Genomic DNA, 15,296 nt, shown 5'->3' with positions numbered 1-15,296 from the left:
CTGGTTTTGTTCTTTTGAAGTTGATTCTACCTTTACAGATGTATGAGGTTCAAGCTTGCAAAAGATATTCAAAGCTACAGTTGTGATTTGGAGAAAATTCTTACAGTCGTTTGGCATCAGTTATGTGTCTGGTACTGAGTCCAAAACCTGGGAACATCAGGCTGCTAATCCCTGATCGCATTGGTAAGCTCTACAGGGGCAGAGACCAGAAATATTATTCTTACATTAATCATGAGCTGCTATATGTACTTGAAGTACGGTAGATGGAATTATGAGATGCGTTTCCTGCTGGGAGAAGAGGAATGTAGTTAAGATTTAGAACTTGTGGGCTGGAAAAAGCACTAGCTGAAATATAGATAATGCCATTAAAATAAAATTTGCAGCCCTTAGTTATAGAAGAATACATTGTAATAGACAAACCTACAGCACAGGTGTCAAACTCGATCGCGTCACCTGATGGTTTTTGCCTTTGCGGAGGCAGGGTGGGCATGGCCTGTGCGTGACGCATCTGGCCCGCAGGCTTCCAGTTTGATGCCCCTGAGCTACAGGCATCCTGTTTCCCAAATACACTCCTGCCCAATCCTCACCTGGAGAGCAAAAACACTTTATCTTGCAGTTAGAAAATGTTAAATGCAACGATCAGCAGTAACAGGGTCTAATTATTGAGGGGGAAATTTTTCTATATTCCAGCTGCAAGATTCTAAGAAAACTATTAATGGTTTATAAATTAATAGTTTAAGAGAGAAAAATAAAATACAAATACAAAAAAGCCCAAGTTAGTTAGCAAGTACAATATTACAAAGCCCATGTTTGGTGGCCCTCACTAGGATGAAAAATATCACCTAGTAGCTGAATTAGCAGGTATTTTTTTAAAAAAATGTTATCTAAAATGAAATTTTAAAATTTGCACGTGGAAAATACAGATGGTTTGGCTATGTAAATGTCCACAGTAAAAGATTCTGAAGATTCCAGCTACATATTTTTACAGCTTGGAATCCTCTATTGCTGGGGACAAATCAAATGCCCTTATTGGTGGCTCCACCATTACTATGTCAGCTACTATGCAGGCATACAAATGAAGCAGGCAAACGTTTTGAAATCAGTAATTTAAATCAAGGGTCTCCAACCTTGGTCCCTTGAAGACTTGTGGACTTCAACTCCCAGACTCCCAGAGGTTTGCTGGCTGAGGAACTCTGGAAGTTGAAGTCCACAAGTCTTCAAGGGACCAAGGTTGGAGACCCCTGCTTTAAATAAGAGAGGAGTCATTTGGATCGGTTTTCCTATTTTCTGATTTCCATTCCCTACTGTAATAATGCTCCTTGGTGGCCAAAATACGTGATGAGCTCTTCTCTAACTAAGGGTGTTTAGCCAACCAAAGTTGATGATGGTGCTGAAAAAGTAACTTCGGTCATAGTCTGTAGAGCAGAGGTCTTCCATCTTGGCCGCTTTAAGACTTGTGGACTTCAACTCCCAGAATTCTCCAGCCAGCAGAGCTCTGGGAGTCTGGGAGTTGAAGTCCACAAGTCTTAAAGCGGCCAAGATGGAAGGCCTCTGCTGTAGAGATTCTCAGCCATCCAGGTTGTCCCAAAGGAGCCTTTCTGGTTTTTTTTTCTTTGGAAGACGTTTCGCTTTTCATCCAAGAAGCTTCTTCGGCTCTGACTGGATGGTGGGGATTGTATTGGCTTTCCCACGAAGCCTCCTCGGAAAGAAGGAAGGAAGGAAGGACGCCAGGCCGCTTCGGTTGGGGCTTTTCCAGAAGCTCCGCCAACCCCGCCCACCAGCAGCCTCCAACAACCGCAGGAACAAACTTCCGGCTCCACCTTCTTAACCGGAAGCGGAAGTTTCTCAGCTCAACTTCCGCCCGCCTCCCCTCTCAGTGTCCGAGAGCTGGCCTAGAGAAGCCGGAAGCTACTCTCGAGCGGTTCGGTTGCGGCCCGTTGCCGCCCCGGAGCCCCTGTGCAGGTCAGTGGGCTGGAAGCGGGTCGCCTTTCGCCTTTCCTCCCGCGGCCCCAGGACAGCAGGCGGGAGGAGGGCTGCCCCGAGCGGCCTGTTAGGGCAGGGGGGCGGGCTTCCTGGGGAGGAAGAGAACAGAATAGCAATGGAGCCTTAGAGGTCATCTAGTCCAGCCCCCTGCCCAGGCAGGAGACCCTTCAGACAAGTGACTGTCCAGCCTCTTCTTTAAAAAAAACAAGTCCAGCGATGGAGCTCCCACCACTTCTGGAGGCAAGCTGTTCCACCGGTTAATTGTTCCCTTTGAGAGTTGTAGGCAACGATACTTCGTTTTAATGGATGCTGATTAGCGTACGTTCAAAGTGACAATAAAGATATTTTATTTTTCTAATCTGTTTTCTATTCTATTCTCACTATTAGGAAGTTTCTCCTGAATTCCAGGTTGCTTCTCTCCTCGATCAGTTTCCATCCATGGTTTCTGTTCTTGCCTCCTGGTGCTTTGGAAAGGAAATTGACCCCCCTCTTCTTGGTGGCAGCCCCTGAAATACCGGAAGGCTGCTGTTCTCGTGCCACCCCTAGTCCTCCTGCAACCATTCTTGATAAGTTTCAGAGGGGATTTCCCCTTACGGGGAGGCCAAATGGGATGCAGCTCCTTCTTGCCCGAGTTCTTCCAAAACTGACCAGAAAACGGTCAGCTTGCAATGTAAATCATGGTTTATTCAATTAACCCCGTTTGGGGACTGCACATTTTGGGCTGGATTCACACCAAACGCCAGACTTCACATGCGTGCCTTTTGCAAACCCATGTCGAATGTGGTATCTTTACTTACAAAATTGTGGGTGCTCCATCACTATAGGTTTTCAAGAAGAGACTGAACGGCCCTTTGTCCAGAATGGTAGGGTCTCCTGCTTCATCTGGGGGTTTGGCTAGAACAGGGGTCTCCAACCTTGGCAACTTTAAGCCTGGTGGACTTCAACTCCCAGAATTCTGGGGGTTCTGGGGTTCTGGGAGTTGAAGTCTACCAGGCTTAAAGTTGCCAAGGTTGGAGACCCCTGGGCTAGAAGACCTGTAAGTTTCCTTCTAACTCTGTTATTCTGTGTTCTTTAATTAGAGCCGGCATGAAATGGGCAAGGTAAAGAAGGCCTTTCCCCCACAATTTCCTAAACGGGATGACTCTCTTTAGCCTTCCTTGAGACCTAAGGCATGAAGTATAAAAATACAAAGTATAAGCCCCTATGTTCTGTTCACCAGTCCTTGAAACAAAATTCTTTGTGAAAGTGGTAAATTTAGCAACTAAACAATTAACAATGTAGTCATCCTGGAATAGTGGAATATCAGTAGGAGCAGATCTCATGAACAATAGGGTTGCCCGCCTCTGTAGTTTGTTGATTATTTATTGATCAAATTTATACACTGACCAACTCACTAAGTGAACGAATCTGATTAAGTGATGAAGGATGTGCTTTGCATCTGTGCGCTGAAAGAGCTTGTTTCAACTAAAGTTTTCCTACTGAAATTTGCATTAAATGGGACTATATAGCTTGCCATGGTCTGCTTTCGGAGATAACGCTGATAGGGAAAAATATTCTTTAATATCATGTGTGTTGAAACAAACTAAAGCTAGAACTTCAAGCTTCTTTGGATTCAAATATAAGTTTTCCTCATTCATTTGTTATTCAAGGTTATACTTCTATATCTCAGAAAGCTGGAATATATGGAATAAATAACTTCGATATAAATGATAACATTCAGATCGTATCAATTCTCCTTGCAGATTAAACCTATATGCCTGACTATGCGGATATCAGCCTGGCCCCAGAAGAGCGGGTCAGAGGGCTTATTCATATGGGGAGTAGTGTGGAGGTGAATGAAGATGTTCCACCACGAAGATATTATCGTTCAGGTGTTGAAATCATCCGGATGGCAACTATTTATTCTGAAGAAGGCAACATTGAGCGTGCCTTTATATTGTACAACAAATACATTACGTAAGAAATAAGCCTTGCTCAATCATAAGCCTCTTTTTTTCCCCTGAATGCCATCACTCTGCTAAACAAATAATTCCCTCAACATTGTCAAACTATTGACTAAATCAGTACTAATATTAATCTTTTCATCGTTCCCATCACCCATCTCCTTCCATTTATGGCTGTATGACTGTAACTTTGTTGCTTGTATCCTTACGATTTATATTGATATTGATTGTTTCCTGATTGCTTATTTGTTCCCTATGACTATCATTAAATGTTGTACCTTATGATTCTTGATGAAGGTATCTTTTCTTTTATGTACACTGAGAGCATATGCACCAAAGACAAATTCCTTGTGTGTCCAATCACACTCGGCCAATAAAATTCTATTCTATTCTATTCTGACAAATCAATAGAATATGTTGCAAATTAGCTAGACATCCTGGAATTTGTAACAGATGTGACTAAACCTCTTGTTTTTCTATAGCCTGAGTGGGTTTGTGCGTTTTTGCCTCGGCTTTTGCATTATCTATTTAAAACATGTAGGGACCCAGATTACAATTTCTCCAAAGTTGAGTTTTAACTTTGATAAATAATTGTCCCATCCCTAATTTAAGAAATTAATAAAACGGTAATAGTCACACTTGAGCAAGACCACCAACTCCTTGGCAGCACTCACCAAGGAAGAATATTTTAAATAAATGGTAAAATACCAAAACTTTCCACAATTTTCCCAACAGTATTTTTTTCTCGATTAGCCATTATCTTCTTTTAATCTTGTTGCTTTTTCTATTTTCTATAGGGCGTTATTACATTTTAAATTTGGCCATTTGAATAAGTTTTTTAAGGGTTGTTTTTTAGTATTGTATGTATTGTCTCTTTTGTATCTTATTTTGGCTGTTCACCGCCCTGAGTCCTTCGGGAGAAGGGCGGTATAAAAATTAAAATATTATTATTATTATTATTATTTTTATGATGTTATTGGAAGATACAAGTGAAAATCATCTTTATTCATCAAATTTTATTTATACAAGCTTGAGAAAAATACTAATGCAGATTATTTTGCTTGTTCTGTCGATCCTTATATGTGAATGTCCTAATGGAAAATTGTCTTACAGAACTCAGTGTAGCCTGATATTAAGAAATGAGTGGAATAAAGAGCTAGAGGTTCTTGTATTGTCTAAATAGTGGCTGAGAGTGTCTTAGCCTTTATAGCAAGAGTGTCAGTGGTCCTCAACGTATATAAATGTAATATGTGTGTGTGTGTATAAATGCATTAAACAAATAGCTATAGAATTGCAACTTTGTTATAATGACATTTTTGTTATATTTCTTTCAATTTTGTTAAATAACTTTTTAATGTGTTCCAGGCTTTTCTTAGAGAAACTCCCCAAACATCGTGAATATAAAACTGCAATCATTCCAGAGAAGAGAGACACAGTGAAAGTAAGTGATAAAAATGTTGTGCTTTGATACAGGAATGTATCAAAGGAGATCAAGGCAGCAAAGAGAAGCTACTTTGAAAAGCTGAGAATCGGCTCTCAGCAAATGTGTGAAGAAGCAGCATTTCCCTCTGTTAAAATATTGAAGTTTGCAGATTATACACCACCGTCATTGGTCTGAGTCAGAATATAGACAGAAGGTTGAACAATGTGGAGCTGAACTTGCTTAAAACTGTAGAGATGAAAGTGGATTTTAGGAGGAATCCTCCTATCACTTCTTCCTACGATAGATTAGTATCAGCCGTAGAGATCTTCAAGTTTCTGGGTTCTATAATCTCCCAGGATTTAAAACGATCATTTCATAGTCCTCTTCCTTTCTGAGACTTTCCCAGCTGTGCCTTAGTAAAGGAGGCTCCTCAGAGAGGTGGAATGGAAAGTCCCCTTTCTTTCTGTTTTGGAACGAGGATCTTTTCGGCCCTGAATGGACCCATCCTGTGATAAGAAGACTTTATACTCTTTCCCCATGTTTCAGGACCAGTTTGGTGGATCCCATGAATTTTGACTGGAAATGGCTTAGAAACCTCTAGGGATGCTTTTTACTGAGAAGCTGCACTGTTTAGCTTTAGTTCTAGTTCCAAATGTCTAATTTTGTGCTATTTTTTTCCTTAACTCAGAAACTAAAAGAGGTTGCATTCCCTAAAGCAGAGGAGTTGAAAAAGGAGCTTTTAGCAAAATACAACAAGGAATATGCAGAATACAATATACAGAAGGTGAGTAACAGGATGTTTTGGAGCTCTCGGTGGCTTCGGCTGCTGGAATACTTGGCCTCTGATCTGGCTGAGCCAGAAGCAGGCAAGTTGGCTGCCCTTCAGTCCCAGCACCAGTTCCATCTCTCCTCCCTCTCCTCCATGCCTTTCTACTTATTAAATCACTGTTAGCTCCTCTTCCAGCCCAGGTTCCTTTTGTATATTAGCTTTCAGCGCAGATTTTGCTGCTAGGGAAGGAGATGGCCCAAGAGTGTTGCTCCTGCTGTCATTTCCTACCTGATCTGCTGACTCTTCTCTTCACCGTTCCAGAAGAAGCAAGAGGAGGCGTTTGCTCGCACCTTGGCCTTACAACAACAGCTGGAGGAGGAGAGGCAGAGAGTGGCCCGCATGAAGCAGCAGCAGGCCGAACAGGAGCAGTTCCACGCCTTTGAAGACATGATCAGGCGCCAGGAGCTCGAAAAGGAGCGCCTGAGAGTGGTGCAGCAATTTGGGACAGCAACTCTAGGCCCCTCGGAGGGTCCCTTAATACCTGGCGTGCTCAAGCCCCCCACCGACCCCCAAACTTTGATGTCTGGTGGCCAACCTTTGAGCCCCGCTGGAGGAAGTGGACTGCCAAGGCCACCCATAGTGGACAGGTCGCTAAAACCTGGCACTTTGGGGAACTCAGAAAACAGTATGTTTTGGAATGAATTTGGTACACCTTCTATGGGAATGCAATGCTAGCCTTGTCAGAATTGCCCAAAATAATCCCTCTCCCTGCACAATCTAATCCCTTCGTTGCAGATGAGGGAATGCTTAAGATGCCAAAAATTTATCTATTTAATATACTAATTCTAATGAACTGGAAGGTTCTTGGCAGAATATCTAGATTGCTTGGCATTTCTTTTGCCATCTGAAATCTGTTGTTTTCCAAAACTTAAATCCTCCAAAAGTCAAATCTGCTTGAAAAGTTCTTCTAAGTGCTTCTCTTTGCCTCCCAGCCTCAGAGCTAACTAGTATTGTGCCCCTATCCCAGAGTAGATTCTTGCCATCTGCCTTCTAAGCAAGGAGGCCTAGAAATGAGCACTGGGGTCAGAGGGGCCTCTTTGAGTCTCCAGATGAAGGCCCATCCGGTCTCCCACCCTGCTCCATCTTCTGAGAAATGAAGGTGGGTAAGGGTTAGGTCCCCTGGCCCACTTGGAGAGAGTTTTTTCTCAAGGCCAGATGACGGCCTTCAGCTGTTCCCCTCTAACCAAATGGAGGGTCCTGGCAATGATACTGGCCCACGCCCTCATTCATGTCACTGAAAGGTTTTCAGATTCTCTCCCCCCCCCCATATTTTCTAAGTTGTAGATGGTGCTGCTGCAGTGATCTGTTTTTGTAACAGATTGGCAATATTTGCTTTTATTGAAAGTTTAAACAAAAACTTAAAAAAAAAACTTTCAAAGAGAAACATCTGCAAAGAAAAACAAGAAAGTCCAGTTGCCTCCTGAAAAAGCACCTTTGGGACAACCAGGACCTGAAGGACTGAGAATCTCCATCGACAGTTTAAAAAAACCACAATGCCAAAGCTGGAATAGCACAAAACCACTTTGGAAAAAGATTTCCAACACTGCTATAGGTTAGCTGATGGTTCTCGCCATTTTTGGCAGGAGTTTGCTGTGCTCTGTTTTACAAATACCAAGTGAGACTGCTTTGTTGTTAGTTGCGAAGTTGTGCCCAACCCATCGCAACCCCATGGACAACATTCCTCCAAGCCTTCCTGTCCTCTACCATCCTCCGGAGTACATTTAAGCTCTCGCCAACTGCTTCAATGACTCCATCCAGCTATCTCATTCTCTGTCATCCCTTTCTTCTTTTGCCCTCAATCTTTCCCAGCATTAGATTCTTTTCCAGTGAGTCCTTCCTTCTCATTAGGTGGCCAAAGTATTTGAGTTTCATCTTCAGGATCTGGCCTTCTAAAGAGCAGTCAGGGTTGATCTCCTCAAGGACTGACCAGTTTGATAGCCTTGCAGTCCAAGGGACTCGCAGGAGTTTTCTCCAGCACCAGATTTCAAAGGCCTCCATTCTTTGGCGCTCAGCCTTCCTTATGGTCCAACTTTCACAGCCATACATTGTAACTGGGAACACCATAGCCTTGACTATATGCACTTTTGTTGGCAGGGCGATGTCTCTGCTTTTTAGTATGTGTCTAGATTTGCCATGGCTTCCCTCCCCAGGAGCAAGCATCTTAATTTCTTGGCTACAGTCCCCATCTGCGGTGATCTTGGAGCCCAGGAAAATAAAATCTGTCACTACCTCCATTTCTTCCCCATCTATTTGCCAGGAAAGTGAGACTGCTAGACCAGGCCTTTTGGATTGTAGGCAAAGCTTGTGATGAATAAAATTGTCTCTTACCTGGCAAATCAGCACTTTGGGGCTGGCTGGCTGGGATTCAGCCCATGACAACCTGCGACTTTGCTCTTTCCTTCCAGGCACAGTAATAGATGGTCTTCGCCACATCATTGTCCCCAGGGATCTGTGCCATAAATTTCTGCAGTTGGCAGATGCAAATACAGCCAGAGGTGTGGAAACATGTGGGATCCTTTGTGGGAAGCTGGTAAGATGATGGCATGAATCCTAAATCCATAAAGCCTCCCAAACTGGTAATTTGATCATTTGGAAATACCCTAAATAGGAATACAGGTCTCACCATTCGTCTTTGAAGGAAGTTTGCAAGTATATGAGACAGAAGCCGGCCCGAGCAGTCGGACTATATAAGGCCATATTTTGATCCTGTTAGTTTTAGAAACTGTTGCCTTTCATAACGGATTTTTGTAATAGAATAGAATAGAATTTTTTTATTGGCCAAGTGTGATTCGACACACAAGAAATTTGTCTTTGGTGCAGATGCTCTCAGTGTACATAAAAGAAAAGATAATCAAGAATCCTAAGATACAACACTTAATGATAGTCATAGGGAACAAATAAGCAATCAGGAAACAATATCAATATAAATCGTAAGGATACAAACAACAAAGTTACAGTCATAAGTGGGAGGAGATGGGTGATGGGAATGATGAGAAGATTAATAGTGGTGCAGATTTAGTAAATAGTTTGACAGTGTTGAGGGAATTATTTGTTTAGCAGAGTGATGGCGTTCGGGAAGAAACTGTCCTTGTGTCTAGTTGTTCTGGTGTGCAGTGCGCTATATAGCGTCATTTTGAGGGTGGGAGTTGAAACAGTTTATGTCCAGGATGTGATTTAAGTATGACTCATGATTACATGTTATTATTCAGGAGTTCCTATTTTTTTTAGGCCCAGAGTAAATTGCAAATGGTAAGGAATTTGCCCTATAAGTTCAGGGAAAGCAGATGCCAGTTCTGGTCACCAAGATACCAAAAAGAGGCCGAGACTCTAGAAAGAATGCAGAGAAGAGCAACAAAGATAATAGAGATCCAACTGAGAATTAATGAGAAATTTCCTGACAGCTGGAACAATTTACCAGTGGAACGGCTTGCCTCCAGAAGCTGTGGGTGCTCCATTACTGGAGGTTTTTAAGAAGAGGCTGGGCAGCCATTTGTCCAGAAATGCTCACATAAATGGAGCATCATGCGCACGCAAGTGCCCCCCCTCCCATAAGTGGAGCCACACAAATAAGTTTATGCACCTGCCGCTCCCAGGGAGCCATTTCCTCTCCCCCTCCCCCGCTGCTCTGCAAAGCCGGAAAGGTTGGGGGCCACTGTTTTAGAGGGGCCACGTGCCCATGCCTGCCTGCCAACCATTTATCTGAAAAAGCTACTTGCTGATTCCGCGGGCCCCCCCCCCATGACATTTGGCCTTGTTTCTCTCCCCCACCAGATGAGGAATGAATTCACAATAACCCACGTCATCGTTCCCAAGCAGCATGGAGGCCCTGACTATTGCAACACGGAAAGTGAGGAAGAGCTCTTCCTAATCCAGGATCAGAACAGCCTGATCACCTTGGGATGGATCCACGTAAGCCTCCTTTGCCAGGCCCTCCCAGGGTCCAAAACCTGCCTACGGAGGGAGGGGCCTCCTTATTCCCCCTCAGAGAAAATGGCTGCAGGACGGAGGAAGACTCTGGGGGTGCAGAGCCTCTTCCTGGACACTTCCTCCAGGTTTCTGTGCTGCACCCCCACCCCCACCCCGGGGCTTCTCTCCTCAGCCGGATTGCCTCTGGGTCTTCCAGGGGAGACCGTTTGCATGAACTTCCAGAAAGATGAAGAAGGAAGGGCAAACTTTTGCAAGCTTTTTATCAAAGTTCCCATAAGAGGAGGGGGGGCTCCTGTGAATCTTGCACCTTCTCCCCACTCAGTAGTCCTCGTATGGGAATTTTGATAAAAAGCTTGCAAAAGTTCGCATTTCCTTCTTCATCTTTCTAGAAGTTCGTATTTTCCACAATTTGGATTTTTTTTCCTCATTATATACGAAAGGTACCTGTAAACAAGAATGCCCAGGTGTCTCAAAATTGTACACAAAGGTGTATTTTTTAGAACAAAACCCGGCAATATATTAAGGAACATTGCATAAAAATGATTATCTCCAGAAAGTACAGAAGAATTTTTTTTGTTCGGCCTTTTAAAAAACAGAATGGAAGAATGCCCTGATTCTAGCTTCATTTTAACATTTGCCTGTTTTTTTTCTTCCTTTAGACTCATCCTACTCAAACGGCTTTCCTTTCCAGTGTGGATCTGCACACCCATTGCTCCTATCAAATGATGTTGCCAGAGTCTATAGCTATTGTTTGTTCACCGAAGTATCAAGAGTAAGTTACTGTATATCCCGATCTGGTTGTGAGATTGAGTCAGATCACAGGGTTCCATTTGGCACCAAAAACCCCTCACATCTTGGGCATCAACTGTTTCAACTCCTCCCCTTGGGATGGCACTACAGAATAGAAGAGAAGAGAAGAGAAGAGAAGAGAATTTTTTTACTGGTCAAGTGTGATTGGCCACAAGGAATTTGTCTTGGTGCATTTGCTCTCAGTGTACATAAAAGACAAGATACACTGCATGGCAAAACAACCAGACACAGGGATGGTTTTTCCCCTCATGCCATCAATCTGCCGAACAGCCAGTTCTCACAGTGCTAATGTCTGCGTGTGTTTCCCCATATAGTATGCAGTATTATCACTTAACCTTATTATCTTCTTTACTCCCCCTCACCCCCTTATTTGGATGATTGATGATGATGATGATGAATCTGTTGCTTTGCATGTATGCTGAGAGCTACTGCACCAGAAATGGATTCCTTGTGTATCTAATCACACTTGACCAATAAAGCCTCTTCTATTCTTATTCTCTTCTCTTCTCTTTTCTTCTCTATTCTCTATTCTAGTCTATTCTGTTTTCCTATTCTATTCCATCCCATCCCATCCTATCCTATCCTATCCCATCCCATTCCATATTATTCTGTTCTGTTCCGTTCCGTTCCGTTCCATTCCATATTCTATTCTGTTCTGTTCTATTCTATTCCTATTGCTTTAAGGGGCCAGCACCACATTTCAGACGCACTCTGGGCCTCCCTGAATAACTAATGAAGTTGGGGAAGATTGTGATTCAGAGGCAGCCCAGCTCAATTTACGCAGCTCATTAATGAGGCTCGTTTGTTCAAATCCTGTGGAAATTCCACTTCTGTTCCAGTCTAACTGTTGGGGGAAACTTAAGCCAAAAATTGAGGCGGTTGGGAGCCCAGAAGGGCAAAGCACGAAGAGTGGTCCATAGTGTAAGCAAGCAGGGTTGTGGTCTTGTAGGTAGAAAGGAATTGTTCAGTTTTGCATAGGTTTCTTCTTCCAAACTGAATGATATTCTTGGCCTCAGGGCCACTTGTAGCTTTTGTTGTCCACCATTCTTGTTGTCTAGGACTGGATTCTTTAAACTGACAGACCACGGGATGGAGGAGATCTCTTCCTGCAGACAAAAAGGATTCCACCCCCACTGCAAAGACCCTCCTCTCTTTACTGTAAGTACCGGAGAGAAGCAAGGAACTTCCCAGACCTCCCTCTGGAAACCCAGAGAAGGTCTTTCCCCAGACCTGGCTTGGACTGCGGGGCGAGTCCTGCCTTAATGGCTGCCCTTCTTCTGGCATTTTTTTTCTTCTTCTCAGTTGTACGATTTGATTCTTTTTACTCTACGTCCTTCAGTGTTGACGTGGACTTGGACAACCTGACACATTTCAAAATAAATAAAGCAGTGGGATATTAATGGCAAAATACTCCCTGCCGGTTCCTGTCAGAAAACAACCTTTCTCCATCTCTTCCCGCCTCCTCCCTAGATTTTCTACCTCCAAAGCTTCCTGAAAATGTGTCAAACAGTCGTAGATTTGACTCCGAATCAAAGTGCTTTTAGGAAGTGTTTTTCCCGTGGCAATAAGAAATTAGCTCTGATGTATCATCGAATAAACATCTCTGATTATTTAATCTGAAGCTAAACTGGGCCAATAAATTTAAACAGCTGATCAACCCCCAGGCATCTCTTCCCTCTATTTTGACATTTGTTTTCTTTCTTTCATGTTTGATTTTCAATGCCCTCCCCTCCTTCCAGCCTCTGGAGCCAATCAGAAAGATGCCGTGGTTGGTGGTATCAAAAGTTGCCAAGAGGTTAAGAGCCCCTTTCCATTCCCGCCAGGAGAAAACGGCCCCTGTTTTTCTTATCCCCCATCCTGAATAGACACCAAAAGGGATCCAGATAATCTGCTGCTTCCAGGATTCTCTGGAGCTGCTGCACAACCATCTTCTCAACGACTTTCTCTAGGAAGGAAGTGTTGAGAATTGGACAAAAAGTGTCCAGAAAGTTATGCCTAAGGCAGGCTCCTATGGAGAGGGCGAACTGCCACCTTTTTAGGAGAAGGCGAGAGGGCCGTGTCTCCTCCGTTCCAGAGAAGGCCCTTCCGTTTCTCTCTGGTTCCAGACTCTCGTGATTTTCTTTCCTCTCTTTCAGACTTGCACCCATGTGACCGTCATGGAAGAAGAAGTGACAGTGCTGGACCTTCGATAAGGCTGCCTTTGTACCTCTTATCAGCTACTCCTGTCCTCCTTAAAGCTAATTTATGGTTGCTTCTCTCACTTTCTGTGCAGTGATACCCAGAATCTTACCTGTAACAGAGCAAAGGAATTTTGCCTTCTCTTTGATCACATGTGAATAATAATTTGGGGCATCGCTGAGAATCAGTAAAGCAAAATTATAAACTAAAATTAACCCTTAATACGGCTAGTCTCGGCTGCTGACTGAGCTTTTTCAACAAACCAGGCTCCAGAACGCATACACGGGCACAAACAAACAGGAGCCATTCTTGGAAGCGTTTGCCTTGACTCGGAGGACATCCATCCTTCTCTGTATTAAGATCTCAACTTTTGCACGTTCTTGGAAGACATCACTCCTATCAGTGATTTGGAATTCTCACGCTCAACTGTGCTGTGCCAAAATTTTGACTTTAGTCAGCAGTAATAAAGCAAGTTTTGTATCGAAGGAAGTGCCCACAAAGAAAATCAGGCTATTGTCTATTGGTCTTAGATTGCTCTTCACTAGATCAGTCACCAACCTTTCCGGTTTTGTGGACAAGCTGGGGGGCGGGGGGGGGAGAGGAAATGTTTCCATGCGAGCGGCAGACACACACCTGGGCATCAGGGACCCCTGCCCTGGATAATGGCACCTTGTTCCAAGGGAAGAATTAATGTGTTTAAGAAGAGAGAATCAAAGAAGTTTCTTGAAATAGCTAGCTAGTTTTTTGTTTGTTTGTTTGTTACCAAGGTCTCCCTTTTTGGGAATCTGCATTTTACCAAAATGTATGTTTCTACAGCTGTGCTTTTAAAGCCTGTGAAGGACCAAACGATCCCATAAAGCCCATGTGCAGAAAAGGATGTGATATCAAAATGCTCTCTAAGAAATCATCTTCATTGTTTTCAGTCAACTTTTTGGTGCCTTTTCTGTGCTATATATATATAGAAAGGGAATGGATGAGATCAATTAAGAGCAAATCTCCCAATTTAGCCACCTGGCCATGTCCTCAAGTTACTCTAAATGTGCTGCTCTAGGAATTATATCTACGGTAACTATCAAGAATGATGATGTGATATAGTGTTTATCAGCATTGTATCAACCAACACAATTTAAAGTTAGGGCTGAGCGATTGAGCCCAATTCCTCCTGTGGATGTAGAGATGCTTAGCTGCAGAACCACCGTGGAAGATGCAAAGCGTGGATTCAAGCCCAAGAAAATCCCCTTGTGCTGCTGCTGGGATCGTCTCCTACTGCAAAGTGAACAGAGCTCCCAAAATATGCACGTGACCTCCATAACTCTTTCTTAATAGCAGCCGACGCCAAATGAGATCCTTCCTAATTCCTTCCTTCATTCATAATTACGCATAGTTCTGCGGAGAGAGACAGGAAAACGCCTAGCATTTCTGCACAAATGCATTGGTTGCAAAACGGGCCAATTGTGGCTTGATGGACTTGACTTTTGCAGTTATTTTGCAGATTTGCTTCTGCTGACAAATTCCTGGTATCATTGTTTGCAGGGGTAAGAACCGGTGTTGGTGTCCTGGAGAGAACTTTGCTGTTGACCGGAGGGTCTGCCTAGTCCAGGTTTCTACATGCTTGAGCCTGAAACTGGGGCTACAGCCGGTCCTGGTGGTTTTCTTGTGATACGCTGGAAATGTTGGGCCCGTTGGTTCTGAACAGAGGGATTCCAGTTTCTGATACATGCGTGTTCTTTGTTAGAAGCCCCCCCTCCCCCTTCAGAAGCGGCTTCAAGTGAACTCTCTGCCCCTTGGCCGCTTTTAAGGTCTCCCCAGATTTAAATGAAAAGCAGGGGACACACATACACACACACACACACACCCTGGGGATTTCTTTCCCTGCCCCCACTGCCCACCCCCTCTTCCACTCATTCCATCCACCTCCATCCTCTTATATGGAAACTTTCTGTCTCCATTCCCGGGTCCAAAGACGGCTGAGCTTCCCACGGGGCTCTTCCCCAATTGGGCTTTCTGGCCGGTGCGTGTTGGAACTCCCATATTTCATCTCTCCTCTTGTGTAGACTGAATGAGCGCATCGGCTGAGAGAGAGGAGGGGGTGGAGGGAGGGTGTCAAAGCGCATCTTTTGCAAAGAGAAGTGAAACTGGATCTGAATGAAATTGCCTATTTTTAAGGGGGCGCTTTTCCCCCCCCTGCGAGTCTGTCTTTTTG

At 43.8% G+C, this 15,296-nt stretch overlaps 1 protein-coding gene across 4 annotated transcripts; it reads left to right on the top strand.

Annotated features, from left to right (window-relative positions):
- The first annotated feature begins 51 nt into the window (after positions 1-51).
- Positions 52-13,578, top strand: STAMBP (STAM binding protein). 4 transcript variants are annotated; one of them, XM_058194032.1, is made up of 12 exons: positions 52-183; positions 1,621-1,962; positions 2,371-2,640; positions 3,726-3,939; positions 5,292-5,367; positions 6,038-6,133; positions 6,440-6,803; positions 8,584-8,708; positions 9,950-10,087; positions 10,765-10,877; positions 11,974-12,073; positions 13,051-13,578. In XM_058194032.1, the coding sequence occupies exons 4-12, from the start codon at positions 3,737-3,739 to the stop codon at positions 13,105-13,107; spliced, it is 1,272 nt and encodes a 423-aa protein (XP_058050015.1). In that variant the 5' UTR covers positions 52-183; positions 1,621-1,962; positions 2,371-2,640; positions 3,726-3,736; the 3' UTR covers positions 13,108-13,578. The 4 variants fall into 4 exon arrangements, with proteins under 4 accessions (XP_058050015.1, XP_058050014.1, XP_058050013.1 ...); XM_058194031.1 differs by having other exon boundaries at positions 2,371-2,653; XM_058194030.1 differs by lacking the exon at positions 2,371-2,640.
- Positions 13,579-15,296: the final 1,718 nt, after the last annotated feature.

This window comes from Ahaetulla prasina, chromosome 9 (genome assembly GCF_028640845.1).
Source record: "Ahaetulla prasina isolate Xishuangbanna chromosome 9, ASM2864084v1, whole genome shotgun sequence".
In the NCBI taxonomy this organism is placed as follows: Eukaryota; Metazoa; Chordata; class Lepidosauria; order Squamata; family Colubridae; genus Ahaetulla; species Ahaetulla prasina.
This window is presented reverse-complemented; position numbering and strand designations above follow the sequence as displayed.